The 25473-nt window shown below is 32.7% G+C and overlaps 1 protein-coding gene across 1 annotated transcript; it reads left to right on the plus strand.

Moving 5' to 3' along the window:
* The first annotated feature begins 713 nt into the window (after positions 1-713).
* LOC149197093 (putative UPF0481 protein At3g02645) lies at positions 714-1274 on the plus strand. The gene has a single exon (XM_089408556.1). The coding sequence runs from the start codon at positions 714-716 to the stop codon at positions 1272-1274; it is 561 nt and encodes a 186-aa protein (XP_089264682.1).
* The last annotated feature ends 24199 nt before the right edge of the window (positions 1275-25473 follow it).

A 25473-nucleotide genomic window follows, 5' to 3' on the forward strand; every position in this document is an offset into this window, starting at 1 on the left:
AAAAAAGATGAACACTGTGGATTATCCGAACTCAATCTCTCAAAAACCGCTCCACAGAAACTTGCAATCCAAAATCTTTTTGTTTCTCCATTTGTCTGTCTTTGCGAATTATTCTCTGCTATTGCCGTCTAATTCTCTGAATATGAATCTGATGTGTGTTATGTATGCTCTAATCTAATACTGAGTTTGAGTTTGAATAGTTGTTTTCTTCTAGAACTATTGAGAAGCTTGGGTGAGAACGGACTTTCCAGAGACGTAGCGTGGGAATGGTATAGCCATCTTAATAGGGAAAATAAGATAATGTTTTCTGTGTCCGAGTAAAAGATATTTTGATGCTTGAAAATCAGATTCCTTTCATTGTTCTCTTAAAGCTACTAGAATTGGAGCTCAGCTCGACCGTTCATGTCGAGAAGATGCTTTTGGGTGTGCTGGTGAAAACTACCTGGGGTGTGTTCAAACATTTCGACGATCGAATATTTCATATAGGCGAATGGCTAGATTGGTTAGAGTGGTCAGTTAAACAAGATTCAACACCAGTTAAAGAAGAGTCAGTATCAGTTAAACCATTTCATCATCTTCTAAGTTTCTTGCACAGAGTCATTGTATCTCCACCAATATTCTATCGGCATCACCGTTTAGATGGAGGTGAGTGTAGCATCAACATTAAACTTTGTTGTTGGCAATGCATTAAATGTTGTTCTAGCCGATGCATTATGAAGCTTCAAGACAGATTCAAAAGAGCACGAAATGACGTCCAAAAAACCCGCCCTGCAGTGGAATTAAGAAATGCTGGGATCAGATTTAAACCATGCGAAGGAGGCATCGAGGATATTGACTTTGACGAGAACAGCGCCACAATTTTTCTTCCTCTGATCCGTGTCACAGATATCACAGAGGTACTGTTCCGTAACTTGATCGCTTTTGAGATGTGCCAGCCATTGGAAATCAATTACGTGAGCTATTACATGAATCTCATGGACAACTTGATCGACTCGGAAGAAGACGTGGCTTTGCTGATAAGAATGGGCGTCCTTGGAAACTGTGTTGGGAGAGACAAAGAGGTTGCAGACCTTTTCAAGGGTCTAAGGAAGGCTGCCCCTGTGAATTTGTTAGATGCCTTCGACCAACTAACAAAAAGAGTGAATGACCACTACGAAAACAAAATCAGGGTCCAGCTCCAGTTTCCAGAGCTTGTGAGGGATTATTTCTCATCGCCGTGGAAAGCTTTAGCTTCAGTTGCGGCAATTGTCTTATTGTTGCTCACCTTGGTATAGACGATCTTCTCAATTAGATCGGTATATAAGAATTAGCCCCTTCGCTGTTTTATTCTTCCACATGTAACTAGTCCCTTCTCTTTTTAATTCATCCAGATATAAGTATTCCCTTTGTTTTTTCTGCCATATAAATAAAGACCAGTAATTGATTACTACTCGGTTGGCAATAGCCAGTATTATAATGTGAGGAGCTTTCTTGATAGTTTAAGAGATCTGTACTCGTTCAGTATGAGATAGTGAGTTTTTCTATGAATGCAAGTCCTATGCCCCCATTACCATCTCTTTAATTTTGGTATTACAGTTTTTAAAATTTTGGTATTTGAAATCAATTTACACATAGTTCTACCAATATTATTAGGTCAGCATAAATATCAAAATTTTCTCTCCAGCTTTGGAACATTATTCATTTTCATTTTTTGTATTTTTCATTCCCATTTTAAACATTTTGACACACCCCCTGAAAACTATTATTGAAGGCACATATTCACTATCTGCATGTTATAATATTTTTGAGGCATATCACCACTTTGTATTGTTTTTGGTTTTTTTTTAAACCATTTCCATTTTGCACAGTTTGACACATTCTATGAAAACTACTATTGATGGCTCATATTGGTACCACTATATGGATGTTGTTATAATATTTTGCGAGGAACATCACTATGTTGTATTAGTTTTTGATATTTTTTTATTAAACTGAGTTCAAGTTGTGGAGACATAATGGGATGCTTATTATTATCAAGATCTTCCAATGTGATTTCCATGCGAACCCGCCTCATGAGTCTCATGAGGTTTGAACTTATGATTTTGAGCTGATAAAATTTTATACAAATCAATTAGTATCTACTTCATAGGCATACCATTTTATATTTTGACTCTAATTGTATTAATAACTCTATACCCGTAGCAGGTTGTAATTTAAAAAAAATATTTTTAAATTATATATATATATATATATATATAATTTCAAAATTATGGTATTGAACTTATGATTTTGGGCTGATAAAATTTTATACAAACCATTTAGTATCCACTTCATAAGCATACTACTTTATATTTTGACTCTAATTAATAACTTTATGCCTAGGTTGTAATTTAAAAAAAATAAAATATTTTTAATATATATATATATATATATATATATATATATATATATATATATATATAATTTCAAAATTATGGTATTGAACTTATGATTTTGGGCCGATGAATTTTTTATACAAACTAATTAGTATCCACTTTATACAAACCAATTAGTATGCACTTCATAGGGATACCACTTTATATTTTGACTCTAATTTTATTAATAACTTTATGACCTTAACAGGCTGTAATTAAAAAAAATAAAAAATTAAATATTATATATATAAAATTTCAAAATTACATACCATAAAATTAGTTAATTTTGTGATATAAGAGGCTGAATAAAAAAACATTTTTTCTTAAAATAAATATATCTAAATTAGATTTATATTTCAAATACTTCTAAAGAAAAAAACATTCTTTTATTTTAGTCAGAATTGAGTACAACAATTCTGATCTTTACGAATGTTAATCTCATGAACCTTTCAATTACCTTTCTAAGTCTTCATAAGAACTATGCATTTAATTGTTAGACTAGAGCTTGTAAGGAATTTGTGAATTACATAAAGTATATATACATATTACACTCTTTATTTTCATTAGTTTATTTTATGGTTGTAATATTAATCATTGCTTTTGCAAATGATGTATAGACAATTTACAAGGTTGACAAGGTTTTATAAATTCAAAAGTAAAATGACTAAAATTATTTGCAAAAAAGTAAACACACTTGTAGAAAACTAAATTTGTTTGTTGGAAATTAAATACACTTGCAATAAAGTAAACACACTTGAAGATGGACTACTCATGCGAATTAAAAGAAACACATGATGAAAAAAAAAGACAACAACAACAACAAAAACAAAACATGTTTACATATTTGAAATAACACACTTCTACCTAGTGAACTAGGAAGTGTATTGTTGTTAGAACAAACCACATAGAAAATAAATCACACATATAAAAATGAATGGAAGGAATAAATGGTTCCTATTTTTACTGAGCCCAACATCATTGTGTTGAATGTATTTATTTAACAATGTAAATGAACTAGGAAGTGTATTGTTGTTAGAACAAACCACATAGATAGCAAATAAATCACACATATAAAAATGAATGGAAGGAATAATCTTTGCTAAGATGGTTCCTATTTTTATATAATCGTTGTGTTGAATGTATTTATTTAACAACGTAAATGAGTGAAAACCAATGCCAAATTATAAATAAATAAGAATAGTCAAATATGTATATAAATAGATAAGTAAATAAATACAACCATGTTCCAATAATTAATTGCAGAAATAAATAAAAGCACACAACCAAAAATTAATTACATAAGTAAATTTCATGTGAATTTAAATTACATAACTAGAAAAAAGAACTACCTAAAGTACACAATGCTATAGTCCATTGGAATAAGCTCTACTTGCATAGAGAAAATTATTAATATTTATGAAAAATTATTATATTGACAACATAAATTAATTTAATTAACTAAGGTAACTAATAATTAATATCTCATAAACATGCAAAGGAAATAAGTATTAAAAAATGAAAGAAAATAAATTATAAATTATAAATTACAATTAAAATAAGAGCTTAACAATTAAATTATTTTATTATGATTCAAACATTGCTCTTAAAATCCTCCAATAGAATGAAAAGAGGAATTCCTTTTATACATATTTTTTTGATTAAAATAAAATAACAACCAACAAATGAGATCTTGAGATCTACAAGTTTCTCATATAGTTCGCTAACAATTAGCAAACAATAAATATGCTTTTGTAAGTTTATCATGTGGTTTACTAATAATTAGCAAACAATAAACAACTCATACATAATTCCAAAATACTTATTAACAACTTAATTAATCATGTTTAATATTGATCCAAATTGAAATAATAGAACAACAATTATGTAACAACATTAGTTCAAGTTTCTAATTTTCTCAAGGTTTTGTTGGCTCATGGTTTCTTCGTCAACTCACAATTCTAAGAGTTGCATCAAAAGAATTGTAGAACCAAAGTTGCAGTAGTAGGTTGTGGCACCAAAGTTACAATAGGGAGTTGCTACACTAGAGTTGCAATACTATGTTGGGAAGGGAGTTGTAGTAACAATAAGGCTTCTAATTGGTTATTTTGTAACAATAATAGGGAGTTTTTATGTTATTATTGCTCTTTGATTTCCTTGTTGTTGTTTGAATACTAAAAAAACTGATAACTATTGTTGTAAATACCGAAACTCAAGGATGAAAACACATTATTTTGTATGAATGGAATATATAGTAGCTTCTTTTGCTATAGGTTCTTGGAGGGTAACCTATTTCTCTCTATATGATAGTCTTCCCTTCCCCCAAGCTAAAAATGAGTTATGATTAGTTGGATATACTGCTTAAAATTGTGGATCTGAAGATGCTCATGGATAAAGCAACAAAGATATGTAATTAATAAATGTGGATTGTCCATTTTAGCTGCTTATTTTTCAATTTTTGGTCCTTGTGGAGCAACAACATCTTATTCCTTCTAATTGATAGTTCTTGTGTGGGAGCAGTTGTTGGAAATAATACTGAGAGGGGGGGTGAATCAGTATTATTCAAATAAATAACTTTTTCATTTCATACTAAAATTTATATACGCTACTTCAATGAAGGTAACTCGCGTGTACACACAACTATCTTTAAAGCAACCAGCGTATATCCAACAAACTTATGATTAAGTTAATTCATCATATGTTGATCTTTAATCAGTGCATCAATACTTCATTAACCGTATAAAAAGTAACCATGTGCAGTAATAACAAAATAAACCATCACACATAAGAAACACACATGAACACCAAGATTTAGGTGGAAACCCAATGCGGGAAAAAAACCACCTACTATTGTCTTCTTTTAATATAAGAAAACCCTGTTTACAATCTTGTACTAGTGCAGACTCATACCAGTATGCAGGCACCCACCTACAGAAGGCTACAAACTTCTCTCATTTTCCAACTACTACTGGAAGGGAGCTCCAACCCCCTAGCTTTTGTACTAGCCGATCTATTTACTAGTATGTAGGCACCGACCTATAGAAGGCTCCAACCTTCACTCGTTTTCCAACTGCTACTGGAAGGGAGCTCCAATCCCCTGGCTCTTGTACTAGCCGATCCATTTACTAGTACGTAGGCACCGACCTATAGAAGGCTTCAACCTTCATTCGTTCTCCAGGGACCACGTTTCATAAATTTTCAGACTGGATACTCCCAGAACACAACACCATAATTTGAAGGCCATGTTTCATCAAATTTTCACACTGGACCCATTAGTAGCATTGAAGCTCAAAATCAATCACCACTGCAATACAACCATCAAATACATCTGCATCAACCAATCACTGAAACTCAATCATCAATCTCTGAATCAACCACAACTGAATCAATCAATCATTGAAAACCCATCATCACTGAAGCAAATCACAATCAATCGATCTGAACATTCAGAACATTGTCACCAGAACACAAAGCAGAACCCAAAACTCTGCATTAACAACCATAACCAACTGCAACTTCAAACATCATATTTCATAATGTATACGCTACTTTGATGTGACGAAACAACATGTATACACGCTTTTACCAAAGCGAACCAGCGTATAGATCTGCAAATACTAACTTAAAACTTCACAACTATTCCAGACTTTCAGTCATACCCAGATCATAACATTTACAAAATAAAACATGTGTTAGTTTTCAGATCTAGACTATCCATGATCAAACCACATAATGATAATTCATTTTAGGCCTTATGATCCCGATCCATCATCCATCATCAACCACTTAGGTGCATCCTTAGTTCAGATCAAGCAAAGCATCAAAAACCCATAACCTGCATGTTTGCTTTTGATCTAACTCTTCATAAGATATTCAATACTTGCACACTTTGGCCTAATGTTCTTCTACTCCTTATATAGTTTTATGCCTTTCTCAATACCTTGGACTAAAACCACTTAGGACCAATACCTTGGACCAATACCTTGGACCAAATACCTTAGACAAAATACCTCGGACCAGTACCTTGGACCAAAACCTTGATTTTCCATCTTGTACATGCTTTTCCTCTTGCGAGAGTGCGTTTATATGTATATGCTCTTTCTGTTTTGTTAACCCGCGTGTATACACTGTTTGGACAAAGTGAACCAGTGTATATTTCTTAAACCACTCTCTTTCTTCAATGTCTGGAGTCTGATCTGTAATCCTTTATTGTTAACTTGTTGCACTATGAGTTGTCATTGTGTGAGTTACCATCAAGGAAAACACCTATATCATAATGCCAACAATCTCCCCCTTTGGACTTAATGGCAACAAAAACACCAAGACACTCTCCCCCTTTGACATCAAGGGCAAAGGATGGACCAAGATATTCTCCCCATTTGATATACATTATGCAGTCCATGATCCCCCTGAGTACATGCTAAATTCTTTGATTAAGCTCCCCCTTTGTACATGGTGAGATGCACTAAACCGTCCATGCTCCTCCTGAGCACATGCAGAGTCTACAAAAATATTTTCCAAAAGAATAACATGACTCTATAACTCAACTATGTGAGTATGACCTTCCTGTCACCAATGACTCATACACACAACAATCTCCCAACCAAGTGGGGATACACCAAATTTGACTCATCCACCCAACCAAGTGGGGATATACCAAATGTTTAAACATGAATGAAAATAACAATTATTACATCATCCTTCCCATGCATAGTGGGGTTACAAATTAGGTATTTTCATGACCTTTACATCAAATGATATACATGACATTTATAACAAGGACCAACAAGACCATGATAGTCATCAACAGTTATCATACACCATATATGATCTGCACCATCAACATTTGTTAGCAGCATCAAGATCAACAACCTGTATATATCCATAATCAAAAGAGTCACCTGAATAAAAAAAACTATGTGGATCAAGAAATATAAGCATCTTCATGTACCAAGATCTTCTAACATAATGCCAACAATGCATTATTAGAAGCATATGCTCCCCCTGAACCTATTCCAACTGTTCATTGTTAGATCTCATCATTGCAAATATCAGTAAGAATCATCAAGGCATCATCATCAATCAGATATACATCAACTTTTTAATAGCTTATGAGGACCAACACATTTACACATATCATCAGCAGATTGTAAACATCATGAAATAGAGAAAATAATTGACTGAACCATATCAGACCCCTTTTCCTGAGTCTGTCCCACTGATTTTTCCTCAAAACCCATACACGTGACTGTGCAACTTCGAACTCGCGTATATACGCGACTTGTATTCATGATAACTACATATGAGATTTAGAGCACTGAAGTTTCACACTTTCAGCTCCCCATGAGTTTGTTATGTTTGTATACTGTGCTACGCCACATCTTTCTGACTGTACTTCCTTCTTCTTCCATATCTTTGAGTGTGATGATGTTTTCTCCTTTTGGTATGGTGGCCGAAATTTGCTCCTACATTCCTTTACTATATGTCCAAACGTGTTACAAGCATAACATATTATATGTTTCTTATTCCCTCTATAGTAGTCAATGACTTTGTGACCAAACATATTGCAAGAAAAACAATATCTCTTAAAGTACCTGGAAGCTAATGATATTTCTGTGTGACAATTATTAGCTTGAACCAATCTACTTCTGCATCTGGCTGCAACATGTCCAAAATTATGACATACAAAACATTTCACATTATTCATCAGAGGAAATAAAAGACTATCACTTCCATAGTTAGGAGTAAATGATTTTCTTTGAAGACTTTCTTTCCGTGGTTATTGATGGGGTTGACCTCTTATCTCCTTGTTGATCATTTCAGAATTTTCATTAGATTTCCTTGCTTCATCTTGTGAGCTAGATTCACCTTCAACAATTTCATGAAAACCAAGACTAGTTTTGATGGTAGGAGACCTTTGACTACTAAGAATATTATCCAAAATCTTAGTATTATCTTGAAATCGTAATAGTTTATCATTTTCTTATAATTTACCTTTTAGGATATTTACCTCAACCTGATATTTTTCTTCCTTTTCAAGATATTGCTTCTTCATGATTTCTTCAGCCTTTCTTCCTTCTTCCACTTGTTTCCTTAATTTGAGAATCTCATTTTCTTGTTCTTCATCTGCTTGAGGTAGTTCTTCATTCTGTTTATTTTATTTTTCAAGATCTTCTTTTAGAGAGAGGATCTTAGCTTCAAGACTTTCATAGTAACTGGATCTATCTTTAAGTCTCTTGATTGTTGTGCTCTTTTAGTTTACTTCATTTCTTAATGATGTCACTTCATCCTGCAGATTTTGACATTGATATCCCTTTTCCTTGTATTTCTTTCTTACTTTGTTTCCTTCCTCCAATTGAGCTTTTAATCTGGTAACTTATTCTTTGAAGGCACACTCCATTTTTTTAAACAGATCTCATTGATCTCTAATTTTATCTGTGTGTCTTTTAACTTTTGCCTCTATATTTCTTTCACTATCACTTTCAATATCTTCAACATTGCATGAACAGAGAAAAGTATCACCATAAGACCAAAAATTTGTACCTAATACTTCTTTTGCTTGTTCATCTTCAATATGAGGTGATTCTGAATTTGAATACTTGCTTCCACCTAACAACCAATTGTCTCTCCTGCTGTCACTATTTCTTTGAGTTGTCTTCTTCTTTAGAGGCGCTTTCTTCTTTAGCTTATTTCCCATTGTTTCTACAGATCTCCTTCAAGCGATCAAGCTTCTACCAAAGGACCTACTCAGATACCAATTGTTGGAAATAATATTGAGAGGGAGGGTGAATCAGTATTAGTCAAATCAATAACTTTTTCATTTCATACTCAAATTTATATATGCTACTTCAATGAAGGTAACTCGCGTGTACACGCAACTGTCTTTAAAGAAACCAGCGTATATCGAGCAAACTTATGATTCCATTAATTCATCATATGTTGATATTTAATCAGTGCATCAATACTTCATTGACCGTATAAATAGTAACCATATGCAGTAATAACAGAATAAACCATCACACATAAGCAACACACATGAACACCAAGACTTAAGTTGGAAACCCAATGCGGGACAAAAACCACCTGTTGTTGTCTTCTTTTAATTTAAGAATAACCTGTTTCAAATATTGTAATAGTGCAGACTCATACCCGTACACAGGCACCCACCGCAGAAGACTAGAACCTTCTCTCGTTTTCTAGCTACTACTGAAAGGGAGCTCCAACCCCCTAGCTCTTCTACTAGGCGATCTGTTTACTAGTACGTAGGCGCCGACCTACATAATGCTCCACCCTTCACTCATTTTCCAGCTTCTACTGGAAGGGAGCTCCAACCCCCTAGCTCTTGTGCTAGGCGATCCGTTTACTAGTACGTAGGTGCCAGCCTACAGAGGGCTCCAACCTTCATTCGTTCTCCAGGGACCACGTTTCATAAATTTTCAAACTGGATACTGTTGGAACACAACACCACAATCTGAAGGCCACGTTTCATCAAATTTTCACACTACACCCATTAGTAACATTGAAACTCAAAATCAATCACCACTACAATACAACCATCAAATATATCTGCATTAACCAAACACTGAAACTCAATCGTCAATCTCTGAATCAACCACAACTAAATCAATCAATCACTGAAAAGCCATCATCACTTAAGCAAATCACAATCAATCGATCTAAACATTCAGAACATTGTCACCAGAACACAAAGCAGAACCCAGAACTCTGCATTAACAACTAGAACCAACTGCTAGCTTCAAACATCATATTTCATAATGTATATGCTACTTTTATGTGCTGAACCAACGTGTATATGCACTTTTACCAAAGCGAACCAGCGTATAGATTGGAAAAATACTAACTTAAAACTTCACAACTATTCCAGACTTTTAGTCATACCAAGATCATAACATCTACAAAATAAAACATGCGTTAGTTTTTAAATCTAGACTATCCATGATCAAACCACATAATGATAATTCATTTTAGGCCTTATGATCCTGATCCATCAACCATCATCAACCACTTAGGTGCATCCTTAGTTCAGATCAAGAAAATCATTAGAAACCCATAACCTGCATGTTTTCTTTTGATCTAACTCTTCATAAGATATTTAATACTTGCACACTTTGGCCTAATGATCTTCTCCTCCTTATATAGTTTTAGGCTGTTCTCAATACCTTGGACCAAATACCTCAAACCAATACCTCGGGTAAAATACCTTGGACAAAATACCTCAGACCAATACCTTGGACCAAAACCTTTATTTTCCATCTTGTACGCACTTTTCCTCTTGCGAGAGTGCATGTATACATATATGCTCTTTTTGTTTTGTTAACCTGTGTGTATACGCTGTTTGGACAAAGTGAACCAGCATATACTTCTTAAACCACTCTCTTTCTTCAATCTCTAGAGTCTGATATGTAATCCTTTGTTGTTAACCTATTGCACTATGAGTTGTCATCTGTGTGAGTTTCCATCAAGGAAAAAACCTGTATCATAATGCCAACAGCAGTAAGGTCTTCTATTATTCTTACTATTGGTTCTTGTGTGGTAGAAATGAAGACTTTTATTGTTTTTACTATTGGTTCTTGTGTAGCAGTAGCATGGCCTTTTACTGTTGGTAGCTTTGAATCTTTCTCATGCAAGGATATTGGACTGGAGATGAATAACAATGGTGAAGGAATGTTATGGAATGCAAAGGTAATGGTACCCTCCAAATTGAAGAGATCGTAAAACCTCGATAAATGGAAAAAGATGAGGAAGAATGATACAAACCTAAATGTCTTTCCAATGTCTCACAGTTGAAGCAATACAGTTCAAAATTTGTGGCAATAGTTCTACAAAGTCGCAGTTACATCTCATTATTGAGTTGCATCATCAATGTTCCAAAGTTGCAGCAACAATGCTCCATAGTTGCAACAACTGCATTTCATCGCTAAGTTGTAGCATCCAAGTTGTAACAACAAAAGTACATCAACAATGAGAAAGGAACTATTGGAAATATTATTGTCACTGATGTCAAAGGCATGGGGAGACTATATATGTCCAAATATTTTTTTGGAATTTGATACCTAATTTTGATGCCATATCTTTGAAGTAATTTATACTCTAATTTCACAGCTCAAATTGGAGCATAATATATATGGTTGGAAATGTTATTATGATACCTTTCCAACGATATATGAAACTCCCTATAATTTCATAGGAATAAAGAGACTTGAAACATTTAATTAGTATGATGCAACCAAGTAGAAGGAGGCTAACCCAACCAGTTTTACAAGTCAATGTGATAAGAGAATCTACAAACACTATAAATAAATGGCATATGAGTTAATATGCATACAATCTAAAAAAGAAGAGATCATTTTGATGCCAAAAAGGTTGAGGAATATTTTTTGGGGTGATTCTTGGAGTCTACAGGTAGAAGCAAAAATGTGATTTATGGGGCTAATGAATCATCTAAGAATTTTTGCTATAAATTTTCTTTTGGGATGTTTTAGAATGAAAAGCTTGCAAGATATAGAGAGAAGATATTCATGCACCTATGGTTCAAAGTTCAGACCTTGATTCACTATAATTTTGGAGATATGGTCTATGAAATTCAACCTTTTTGAATACTCATCAAAGATGTCATGTTAGCATTTTTGCTATAACTTTTGTTTTGGGATGTTTTAGAATGTGAAACATGGATGATATAGATATAAAATATTCATGTTACTTTGGTTCAAATTACAGAGCTTGATTCACTATAATTTCACTGAGATATGGTCTAAGTAATTTAGGATTCCTAAATGCTCATCAAACATGTTAGTTTGTAATTTTCAATTAAACTCTTTTCTTAAGATGTTTCAAAACATGAAACTTCGAGGATACATATAGAATATTTTAGTTTATTAGTGATTAAAAAATCATAGCTAGATTCATTACAATTTTGGAGATATGTTATAGGGAATTTAGGCTTCTCGAATGATCCTAAAATATGCTTTAAACATACCATCTTGGTATTTTGTCAAAGCAAGGAGATGGGTAACACTTTTTGGCGAGAGAGGACACATTTGGGTGGAAAAAAATGATGGCTCAATTGAGCCATTTAAGCGCTCAATCAAGTCTTTTTTAAGCACTCAATCAAGCTATTTTAGGGCTTCAACAATTTAACCCGGGGTTATCTAGGAGCTTGATCGATCTAGTGGCTCGATCGATCCATGTTTTTGAAATTTCCGGCAATACAACCTACGCATGGAATTAAAAAAAAGTGGCTCCATTGAACCTTAAAGCTAGATCTAGCCTTAAAATTAGATCAAGCCTTAAATCTAGATTGAGCTATAGGCTAGATCGAGCTTTAAGGATATATCGAGTCTTTATTTAACCATGTTAAGGGCTTGAACGAGGGTTTCTTAAAGGTATATTGATATATACCTGCCAGTCCTCTAAGTCTTCCTTGAAGTCCTTTGAAAAAGTATCCCTGATTTGCTACCATGTCAACTTTGTGCCCTTCTCAATGAACAATTGAGTGTCTGTATAAACTGGTAGATCAATGGATATATGCTCAACTACTTCTCCAATACTTCTCTCAGTGGTTTCCTTTCATGAAGCTCTCTTAGATGCCATGTTAACTGTAATTGCTTGAGAGATGCTAAAAAACTATTGTACCTGTGGGACAGAGAGGACACTCATGGCAAGAAAATGTCATCTCAAAACCAAAGCAAATTCAAGACAAGATCAAGCAACAAACCAAGCTCAAGATGGGAAGGACTGCATAATTTTGGTTGGCAGAGGTCATAGGCTGATGGGGGAAATACACATTGTGCAGTCCCAATAGTTAGGCGGGAAGCTTGTTGAATGGAACTATGCAATGCGTACTTCATTCAGGGTAAAGGAGCGAGAGAGACTATGCATTGTGCAGTCTTAGTGGCCAAGCTAGGATGTTGGCTCATAGAACTATGCAGTGTGTAGTTGGAGCTAGGTTAGGAAAGCCTCTGTGTAATTCCAGAAGTCAAGATTGAGGCCTTGAGCTCCCAGAATGCACTGTGTATGCAAGGAAATACAAGATCTGAGCAAGGGGAGCCCAAATCTGCGCAAGGGGAGTGTGAAATCGAGCATATTTGAAGGATGATGTGATGTTGAGTGCATATATTACTAAGTGATGATGCATGCAAGTAAAAAAGGTGCAGGAATCAATCAAACTGAAGGAAAATGAAACATGTGAAGGGAGTCGCCTCAACGGCGACCGTTGGTGCAAAAAGGGGAAAATACATGCGACACTTGGGAAGGGAAATCTATAAATTGAAACAACACTTCTACAATCTAAAACAAGTTAAAACGTCAACATTCATTTAAAGAAACAACACTCTCACAAGCTAAACAATAAAAAGCAACAAAAGACTAGAAAGAAAGACTCACCTAGAAATGATGATGATCGCATCGAAGGTTCCTTGATCTCATTAGGAATGAAAAAACTCCAAGATTGAATGTGAAAATGAGCTCTAGCAATGTCGATTAAATAGATTTGGGAAATTTAGGGTTTTTTTCTTTTTTCAGGAAAAATTGTCATGCATTTCCTAGAGAGATTGCGCAGTTCTAGGAGGAATCAGGGAACTCCCTCGTTCATGCACTGAGTAGATTCTGAGTACAAAGGATTCTGCATAATTTCTAGGCTAAGTGGTTCTAGGTTGTCTCTCATGCTCTATGCAATTTCCCTGCTCAAGGTTGGCTGTCATCTAGAACTGTACAATTCATGAGCTCAAGGCTCACTGTCATCTTGGACTGCACAATTCCTAAGAGAAATCCTGGTTTCCCTCAAGGATTACGCAGTTCTCTAAGGAATTCCTGAAATTGGATGAAAACCAAGTCAATAGATCGGCTTGTGATTTAGATAGTAAACCATGTAAGCAAACATAAGCCCAGATCCAAAGGATGAGGCTAAATCAAAGCACAAGTACTTGGATCAGTGCAAGATGAGTTGCTTTGATTTAGAAGGGAGGCTCCAAAATGAAGCATAGGCAAAATTTTTGAGGGTGGTTGTAGCCGCTACAACACATGGGTCAGAGGAACCAACTAGAATCATGGTGACTAGTTGATGCTAATGATGTACCATGTGTGAGGAGTACTGACCAAGATTATGGTGATGCACCATAGGTTAGAGGTATCAACTAGAATTATGGTAACATGTTAATGTTGATGATTTACCATGTGTCACAGTTGTTGAACATGATTATGGTAATTGAATGATGTTGATAATGATGATGCTGATGATAAGATAGCCTTTTCTTAGAGAAACTTTTCAACATGACACTACAACAAAACAGGCAATTTATGCCAGATTTAGCACCAGATTTTAGTGTATTTTTCTCTCCATTGGGATGAGTAGTCTGGCGCTAAATCTGGCTCTATTGTACAATTTTTAAAGCGTCCTTTTTTGCGCCAAATTTTACATCTTTTTTTAATGCCAAATTTTGCATCTTTTTTTGCATCATATTTTGCACCAAGATTTGCATTTGGTTTTACAACAGGTTTTGCTTCTAGTTTTGTGCCATTTTTTGCATCTATTTTTGCATCATTTTTTGCTTCCTATTTTGTGCCATTCTTTGCTTCTATTTTTGTGTCGTAATTTGCATCGAGTTTTACACCATCTTTTGCATCTGATTTAGTGCCTTTTTTTGCATCGAGTTTGTGCCAGTTTTTGCATCTAGTCTTATGCCATTTTTTGCTTCTAATTTTGTACTTATTTTTACATCTATTTTTGCACCAATTTTTCTGTCTTTTTTTACACCATTTTTTGCATCTAATTTTGCACCATATGTTGAATCTGATTTAGTGCCAAATTTTTCATCCATTTTTGTACCATTTTTTTCATCCACTTTTTCGTTTCATTTGTCTCCCTTTTTTGCATCCTATTTTGCACCTAATTTTGCATCATTTGTTGCATCCAATTTAGCATCATTTTTAACAACATTTCTTGCATCCAATTTTGCATCCTTTTGAGCATCTAAATTTTCACCCTATGTTGGACCATGTGTTGCTTTGAATCCCATTTTGTGTCTAATGTTACGTTCAATTTTGAGCCATTTTTTTCGTCTACTTTTGCATTTGTTTTTGCACCAAGTTTTGAATCATTTTTTGCACCTCATTTTGCATCCAATGTTGCATCCAAATTTGAGCCATTTTTATGCCCATTTCCGCACCATTTTTTCTACTTTTGTGTCCAATTTTTCACCATTTTTTATGTCCAATTTTGCATCATTTTTTGTGTCTAATTTTGCATCCTTTTTGGCATCCAAATTTGCATCCTTTTTTCTGCCACATTTTGTGTCCACATTTGCATCTCATTTTGCACCTAGATTTTAGTTTGAATTTTCATCTAGTTATGCATCATTTTTGGCATCCTTAGTTTCACCATTTTTTAGTCCCATTTTGCTTCTTGTTTTGTGTCTTTTCTTACATCCTTTTTGCACCCAACTTTGCATCTTAATTTTACACCATTCTTTGCATCCTCATTTTGGTGTCCATTTTTGCATCCTTGTTTGCGCCCAATTTGGTATCTTTTTGTATGCCCTATTTTGTTCCCTTCTTTGTGTCTAGTTTTGCACCTTTTTTTAATTATACTTTAAAACCCCTTTTGTCTCATTGTTTGCATCTTGTTTTGATGGCTAGTTTAACATCCGCATCGATGGTTACATCCACTTTTGGCTTCTTGTTTAGAGTTTTACTTTTACTTCCATTTTACTAATTTTATTACATAGTGAAATATATTACAATTTCTAAATATCATTTTGCTGTAGGATTTAATGCACAGTTAGATGAACATAAAACCCTCTCAGTTTATCCCAGAAACCTAAGATAGATTGATTAAGAGAAAGGTTTTTCTAAGGCTCAGGATTCTTAGTAGATCAAGATGTAGAGTATAGATTAAGAAAAGAAGAATGAATTCATGTGAGTCCTTGCATGCAGTTCTTGTTGGAGTTTTTAGTGTAGCTAGGAAGCGCTCCTAGATATCTCCAAATCTTGGTCCTACACACAAGAGAGATAACAAAGAAAACTTCACAACATAATATCTTGATAATTGAAACTATCATAAACATATAAATATTACTGAATAAATAAATATAAACCAAAATACCATACATTCATTAGTTAATTAGGATAAGTAAAGAATGAATAGTAGCATATGGAAGGAAGAACAACTAATCTATATTAATAAAGGAGTTGGAGGAAAGTTACAACCATCAGATGCAGTTGCAACAACACCTCCCCCAACTCCTAGCTCCAAAACTCTCCCTCTTAAGATAGATCTTAGTAGCGTGACAATACACAAATTCCCATAATTTCCTCAATGGCCAAGCCTCCAATATATAGGAAAGTGAAGGCTATCAAGATTTCGCAATTTCCTCATTAGTTTAATTTTGGCAAAATCTATTGGGTGAATAATGTTTCCTCATATAAGAATGGAATTTTCCACTTTTTAGATGCTTTTATGCTCAAGAAAAAGCTTCCCCATGCTTTATGGCACTTTCCCACTTTTATATGCTTTTATTTTTTAGGAAAAATCTAAAGATGAGGATAAAGAGATTACATTCCACCATATGAGTTTCCGAAAGTGAACAAGAGTGTCAACTTCTAGTTAACTCGGGCCTTTTTCTTCGTGTTAGAATAATTTTCATTTTAAAATGTTAACATTGAATTTCCATGTCATAATGTGTAAGCCAATCAAAATCCTTTAAAATTTAAAAGACATATAGGTGTGACTAGGCAGTGGATTTTTTTAATAATATAACTTACATAATTTAACTGTGAATGGTGCCCAAGTGACCCAAAACTATATTAAATATTAAAAATAAAATTAATATCTTCATCTATAAAAGTTAGAATATCGAGAATATTTTTAATGAAGGGTAAATCATTGTGTGTTAAATAATTAAATTTAAATATAAAATCCTAAATCCTAAATTTAATTTAAATTTTAAATTTACTTTCTTAATTTAAAATTTATTAAATCTTGTATTGATAAAATAATTTAAATATAAAATATAAATATGTGGTTATTTGATAAAAGTCCATTTATTTTAGTAACTTAAATTTAAATTTAACTTAAATTTATATTTTAAATTTTCCTTTTAAATTTAAATTTTCTTAAATCTTGTGTTAACAAATTAATTTCAATATAAAATACATGTAGACAGTTATTTTTTATAAAAGTGATGTTTATTTGGGTAATTTAAATTTCCTTTAAACTTAAATTTAAATTTCCTTTAAATTTAAATTTAAATTTCTTTTAAATTTTGAATTTGCTTTTTTAATTTAAATTTTATTAAATCTTGTGCTAATATATTAATTTAAATATAAAATACATATATTATTTTGATAAATGTGACATTTATTTGGGTAATTTTTGTAAAAGAATAATAAAAATGGTATATTAAAAAATTGTCTACATGGCATTATTTCATTAGTTTCTTAATTTTTTCTTAGGTGGTTATTTTTTGAGTTGAAAATTCCTCTAATGCGAGAATTTTGGTAACAAAAGTTAGATGAAGGGGACAACTTGTTATAGACTAGGATACTGTGGTCCTCATGGTACATAACTTGTATTATAGGCTTATATAGTTTAGGAGAAAGGGGTATTTCAACCAACAGCATAGTATTCTCCTCCAAGATGATGAGGAGATATTTTCATGTATAACACATTTAAGAATATATCACAATTCAAATTCATAACTTAGTATTTGTAAACAAATTTAAGGGCAATTGACAACATTCACAAAAAATATAGTAGTATCCTCATATATAACAATTCTCCATCAAAAAATCATTGACAATTTTCAATATACATATATTACTACTAAATAAACATTTATCACATATATCATTATTCCAAGGTAAATTCACAACATTGCATCCAAAGATAGTAATATCACCATACATAATCATTCTCCATAAAAAAGCATTCACAGGTTTCAACACATATATAAAGTAACAAGATAATACTAATAATATCTTCATCATCTTTAATCAAATCAACTAAGATTGAAATGTGTGATTATCATATCAAAATATTTCATGAACACCATTATTCTAAGGTAAATTCACAACATCCATCAAAAGATAGTAATATCAACGTACATAATAATTCTCCATCAAAATAATGTTGATAATTTTCAATATATACATAAAATAACAAGATAAAAATGATAATATCATCATCATATTTAATCAAATCAACTAAAATTCAATGTAAGATTACCAAATAAAAATGTTTCATAGATATCATTATGCTAAGGTAAATTCACAACATCCATAAAAAAAGTAGGAATCTCACCATACACAATAATTCTTCATAGAAAAATTGTAAACAATTTTCAACATATTCATAAGGTAACAAGATAGCACCGATAGTATCATTATCATTAATAAAATAAACTAAAATTCAAATGTATGATTACCATATTAAGATATCCAACTAAATATAAAAAATAATGCATGGCTAGCTAGCACCACGAAAATCATAGTCAAGCTCATCCTCATGATCATTTCCATGATCATCATCCCGACCATCCTGATAATATCATCCACATAATCATCACCAATGCCATCATCATCCTCATCATCATCATCTCTGATATATGATCTAATCTAAACATAGTCTATATCATCATCTTCGTGGTCATTACCTATAGCGTTCTGGAAAAAAATCAATATTACATGTTAGTACTAATTCTATAGAAAAATGCATATTTTTATTACAATGCTAACAATAAAATGAGGTAGGACATAATAAAATTTAATAATACTAAAAATAAAATGAAAATATGGCTTAAGATATATTGGAGATCCAACTAAGATTACACTTGTAATTCACATTAAGTAGTAGAAGCATTTTTTAATCCATATGAAGTAGGTACCCATTTGTTCTTCATATTATATTGTGAATGTTTCTTATGATTTCCATGCAGAATTGGTAAATTAATATTTACTGGAAGCTTTATTTCAAATTACAATTGTAATTCAGATTAGAAATAGAAGAAATTTTAACAAAAAAATAATGTCACATGAAATAGTAAATTGTTTTAATGAAAAATAAGCCGCATGCACTATGAATGTCACATGAAATATTGAGTTGTTTTTAATGCATGTAATTTTCTCTATAATAAGATGGATCCTAATGTTCGTTCAAGAAAAAATTCTCACAAATAATTACTTCATTTTATCCATTATCACACTTAATCCATTATACCTAGTGACGAAAATGATTCCAATCAAATTGCTTTGAACTACCTAAATATAATGTAAAAGAGAAAACTCCACGACCACGACCATGACTGCAACCCCCTCCCTTGCCTCGTCCACCATCAGAGACAATGATTTTGGAGTTATGACCATGATAGCAACCCCTCCCTTGCCTTGTGTCCACCAATAGAGGCATTGAACTTGGAATTAAGAGTACTCATGTTTTCTTTGCTCTAATTAATCTCCAGGGAATCAAAACTTGATCAATATATCAAGGACTCCATCAAGGAATAGATATATCATAAGAGAAGCTCAATAGGCTTTGCCAAAAGAGTATGAAAAAACACTTATCTCTATTTTATGAAATACCTCGAGTGAGTGGAATGAATGGTGGGAAACACTTACCAAGGAAAGGAATATTTTTGGTCCGTCCTTATTTCTATTATTATTTTTTCTTCTTAGAATGGAGGGAAGTGTTTAAAAAAATTCTTAAAAATATTTTAAATTAAAAAATAATAAATTTATTTTCTTCAATTTAGTTTTTTTTTTTAAATATATATTCAGTTTAGTATTTTCTAAAAAAATATATTTAGTTTCTGGTTTTTTTATAACAAAAATTATATTTTCTTTTTATAAAAATGGATTTTAAACATCCATTCATGCTAAATTTGTGATTTTATGATATAAGTTTAAATTTTCTATAAAAAAGTAACTTAATGTCATGCATTGTGTCACTGAGATGGGTATTATACATCTCTTCCTTGCTAAGTTATAGAATGTGCTTGGGTTTTCTTAATGCAATAAAATTAATTCTTCTCTTCGTTATATCTTGAGATGTTCAACTTGCACCTAATAAAACAATAAACTTAAAATAGGTTTGCCTTTGTCCTTTGTAGATTTCTTTCCCCATTAATCCTTGTCTTAATAGATTAATTGTCTTATGGTGGCCTTGAGTGGTCACTCCCATTAGTTGCATGCTTTTTAGTTTTATGTTAATGACATTAGGATTGATAACATGTTATTTAATTTATTAAAATGTGTTATTTTCCATATTATTGTTAAATATTAATATTAAATATGTTGGTTTTGAACATGGTTTAGCAAAAAGTTCCCAAAAAGTTTATAGATTGTAATTTATAATGTAATGCTTCATTGCTTGATGAAATTTTTATGGATATTTTTTTTAGTATATTAACTTGTATGTGATAAAGTCAAAAGTCACCTCTTTTTGAGATTTTCATTGGTTAATTTCCCTTAAGGCTATCAAGTTCACCATTCAGTCCTAGGTTAAGGAAATATAGGAGTCATGAAGTGGCATTGTCCAATAACTTAAATCTTGGAACATGTTTTTTTAGTCACATTATACTTCCTTTCTGTGTAAATTCTCCATGAAAATAGTCTCATGGAACATGAGGGACCTCAATATTTAACGAAAACAAATACTCCTAAATGAAAAATGGTATGCAAAGCACCCATCAATAATGTTGATATAAGAAATAAAAATATTAAGTGAGGTTCTACCTGATATAATTAGAAAATGGGGGAGGAATTTCCAAGTAGTAGTGATTGATGATTAGATATACTTGGGTGGAATGGTTATTATTTGGAATGATCAGGACATCAAGGTTACCAATATGTTTACCTCTTTTCGCATTATGACAATATAATTTTAGTTAATTGACATCGAGGACTACTACCATGTATCCAATGTCTATGACTCCAATATCACAAATGGAAAACCTCTATTTATCGATTCTATTTCCAGCACAAGTAATTTATACTCCCCATATCTGTGGATTATTAGGAGTGACTTCAATATTATCAAGTGTCTCGAAGAAAAGAAAGGATGAATCACAATGTTTACTAAGAGATTTTGTAAGATATACCATCAAGGCCCTAAAGTAGTATCCATTAAAGTTCTCAAGCATTGAGTCGCCAACCCACACATGTGGATCAATGACATGTAATACATGTGTGTGTGGTGACTAACTTAATACACTGTTCTAATAACTCCACAAACTTAAGTATTTCACTCTGTCACATGATTGACCATAGTGTGACATAAGTAAACCAAGAGTAGAAATGAAACCCTTAGGCAAGAAAATTTCCCTAGATCCTCAATTAGGTGCTTAAATGATGAAGTGAAAATGAAAGGGGAAAAGAGGACTTCATGATTTAACCATCACAAACATGTTATCAAGTGTGACTAGGAGTGTATATATTCATATGTTTTCCAAAGAGGGTGTGAATACATGAGTTACCATTCATTGGGCCTTATTTTTCTTTCTTTTTATTTTTCTTATATATAGGACTTAGGGAATAAGGTTTTCATAAGTTTTGAACAACTCATAGATATAATATTTACATAAATTTTCACTTTAACCTTAGAGTTTAGACTTAGATAAATCCTTATAGTGTATCTTTAATGATTTTGGCTTTCACTTTTTGATTTTCTTTCATCACAAATGACAAAAGGGGAAATATTTTGCCACAAATCTCTGAATGCCTAATCATAAAAGTGTCATGCAATGAAAACAAATTAATTATATGAAAATGATGGGTATTCTTGAGAAACGGTTATGCTTGTGGATGTCTCCTCCCTGGTTGAGAGGGAGTCAGCATTAACACCATATTATCCATTTGTCTTGTACTATGGTTGAGATTAATAGTTGTAAGCCTACAAAAGACACCAGTAGGGAGAACGGTGGATTAGATAAACATCTAGGACCAATATTCTTTGAGAATTTGTGCTTTGACTAGGAATAACCGCCATAATTCAAGTACATTAATCCAAAATAAGAATAGTCATGAGGATCGACATTTCCTGGTGTTAAATATTATGACAGTGGATTAAGAAATCATCATGCGAGGACATGCCTGATGAGCATCCTAGTGCAGTAAATGCCTAAAGAGGCAATGGTGTCCAAATTTATGCCTCCCAACATTGTGCTATGATCTAATGGAGAGATATAACTTGTTATTCAAGGCCTTTCTATTTTGACAATGTTGGCTATGATGATGTAAATCATCGTTGATGCTTATCAATCGAGATCCCTTCTTATATGAATATTTCAACTTGAGAGTACTTGTTTGTCTCATTATGAGTATCTCCCTAGTTTAGATGGAGTGTCATCATCTTCATTATCATCATCATCACCACCATCAATCTCATCATTGCATTATCGTCATAATCACCATTCATGTCATCATCATCATCATCATCATCGTGATTATGGACATTGTCACCAATTGTTCATAATTATAGGTATCGTAAGAAATATCATCAACCCAAAAAATATTACGAGTGCTCAAAAAGGGTTGTTAGGAAACATGATATATGCAAGAGAAATGACAACTTTATTTTTTAGATATGATCGATGATCATCATCATCACTACCATTATCATCGTCATTATGATTTTCATCATCCCCATCATCATAATTAATGTAATTTCTATCATCATTGTTGTCAACTTTGTCATGAACATCATAATCATCCTTCATGCCATTATTGTTGTTGATGATGACCAAGATGAAAATAATGATAATTATGATCAAATGATGATGACTTGGAAGATGACTCTAAAGATAATGATTATGATTATGACCATGACAACATTTAAAAATTGGGAAGATTGTCCAAGGTCATTATCATCACCATCATCATTGTCATCATCATCGTCATTATAACCCCCATCATCTTTATCATCATTTTGATTATCATAATAATCACAATTCATGTCATCGTCATCATCTTCATTATCATCATCGTCATAATTATTGACATTGTCATCAGTTTTTCATAATTGTTTATGTCATAAGAAACATCATCAATGCAAAAAATATATGAGTGTTGGAAAATGGATGCAAAAGTCAAAAGAAAAAAGGGGGCAACAATAGACATAAAATTAGATGAAGAGTGGACACAACATAAGTAGATGCACAACAATACAGAAAAATTGACACAAAAGTAGATGCAATAGTTGATGCAAACTTGGACACAAAATATGAGGCAAACATGGATGAAAGAGTGGAGGAAAACATGGGTGTAATAGTAGGCATAAAACTTAGCATGAATTATTGTGAAATAAATGTGGATACAAAAATGAACAAAAAAAAGACACAAACTTGGATGCAAAATTGGATTAAAAAAAGGATGTAAACATGGACCAAATATGGGTGCAATAGTGGACACAAAATTAGATTCAAAATTGGACGCACCAGAAGTGGATGTAAAAGTCGCTGCAAAATGGGATGCAAAAAACATAAAAATTATTTGATGCAAAATTAGACACAAAAGAGGATGCAAATGTGGATGCAAAATTGGAAGAAAATGTGGGTTTCAATGATAGGCACAAGATATGGCACAACAAAAGTGGACGATAAAGTGGATGTAATAAAAAACACAAAAAAAAAATGCAAACTTGGATGCAAGACAAGATGCAATAAGGGATGCAAAAGTGGCTGCAAACATGGGTGCAACAACAGAAACAAAACTGGATGAAAAATATGGATGCAATGGAAGTATATGCAAAAGAAGATACAAAATGAGATGCAAAACCCAACACAAAAGTGGATGCAATATTTTGATGCAAAAGTGGATGCGAAGATGGATGCAAAATTGGAAGCAAACATGGGTACAACAGTAAGTACAAAATATGGTACAAATAGTGTCACAACAAAAGTGGATGTAATGATAGATGCAAAAAAAGAAGAAAATGAAGATGAAAAATAAGATGCAAAAAGGGATGCAAAAGTGGACGTAAACATGGGTGCAACAATGGATGAAAAATATGATGCAACAAAATTTGATGCAAAAGTAGATGCAATATGAGACACAAAACCTTATGCAAGTCTTGATGCAAAGGGGATGCAAAAAATGATGTAAAAATGGATGCAAAAAATGATTTAAAAAATGATGCAAAAGAGGATGCAAGAGATGATGAAAAATTTGATGCAAGTGTAGGCGCTAAAAGTGGATGCAATAAATGATACAAAAGTTGGTGAAACAAAATTAGGTGCCAAAATTGATGCAAAACATGGTGCAAAGGATGGCACAAAACTTGGCATAAAACTTGATGTAAAACCTGATTCAAAACCTATTACAATATTTGGTGCTAAACTTGGTGAAAAACTCAATGCAAACTTTGCATCAATTTTTGCACCATATTTGATAAATGGACACAAATAACACCAAAAATGGGATCTAGATGCAAAAAAGGAAGAGAAAAGGGACGCTAATCACAGGTTTTTGTTGTAGTGTGAGAACATCTAGATAATCATTTTGAATACCTCCCTAGCTAAGAAGGAGTGTTGAATTTTGTAGCTATGGTTGGTATTCATAATTAACATTTCACCCCTTGATGTATTTGTGATGATAAATATAAAGTATGTTGTTCATATCCTTTTTAAAAGAGAAATTTTGAATTTTGAAATTTAATTTTTTGGCACCAAATAAGAAAAGTTAGCCCTCCTCTGATTCAAGTCATCTCTAGTCAAAGAGGCACCCATTCATCTAGTCAAACACACACACACACACACACACACATATATATAAAGAATATTTTGTCCTCCTTCTCAAGCAAGAATCTTGGATCATTTGAGGTAGAAAGTAAACGATAGATTTGAGGCAAAGAATAGGATGAATTTGAGGCAAGGAATAGGAGGAATCTGAGGCTTGTTGAAAAAAAAATTTGAGGCTCAAATGCAGGACCAAACTTCTGAGAGAAAAACCAAATCTCTATGGAAGACATTAGATCGAATTTTAAGGTGTAAAAGGAGACCAAATTTCAGCCTATGTAAATAATATCAAACCGATTTTGTTGGGCACACTTATGAATTTAATAGGAGGTAGTTAAACC

Source organism: Pinus tabuliformis, chromosome 2_2 (genome assembly GCF_031772625.1).
Source record: "Pinus tabuliformis cultivar Carrire ecotype Pingquan chromosome 2_2, CPIR1, whole genome shotgun sequence".
NCBI classification, from domain to species: domain Eukaryota; kingdom Viridiplantae; phylum Streptophyta; class Pinopsida; order Pinales; family Pinaceae; genus Pinus; species Pinus tabuliformis.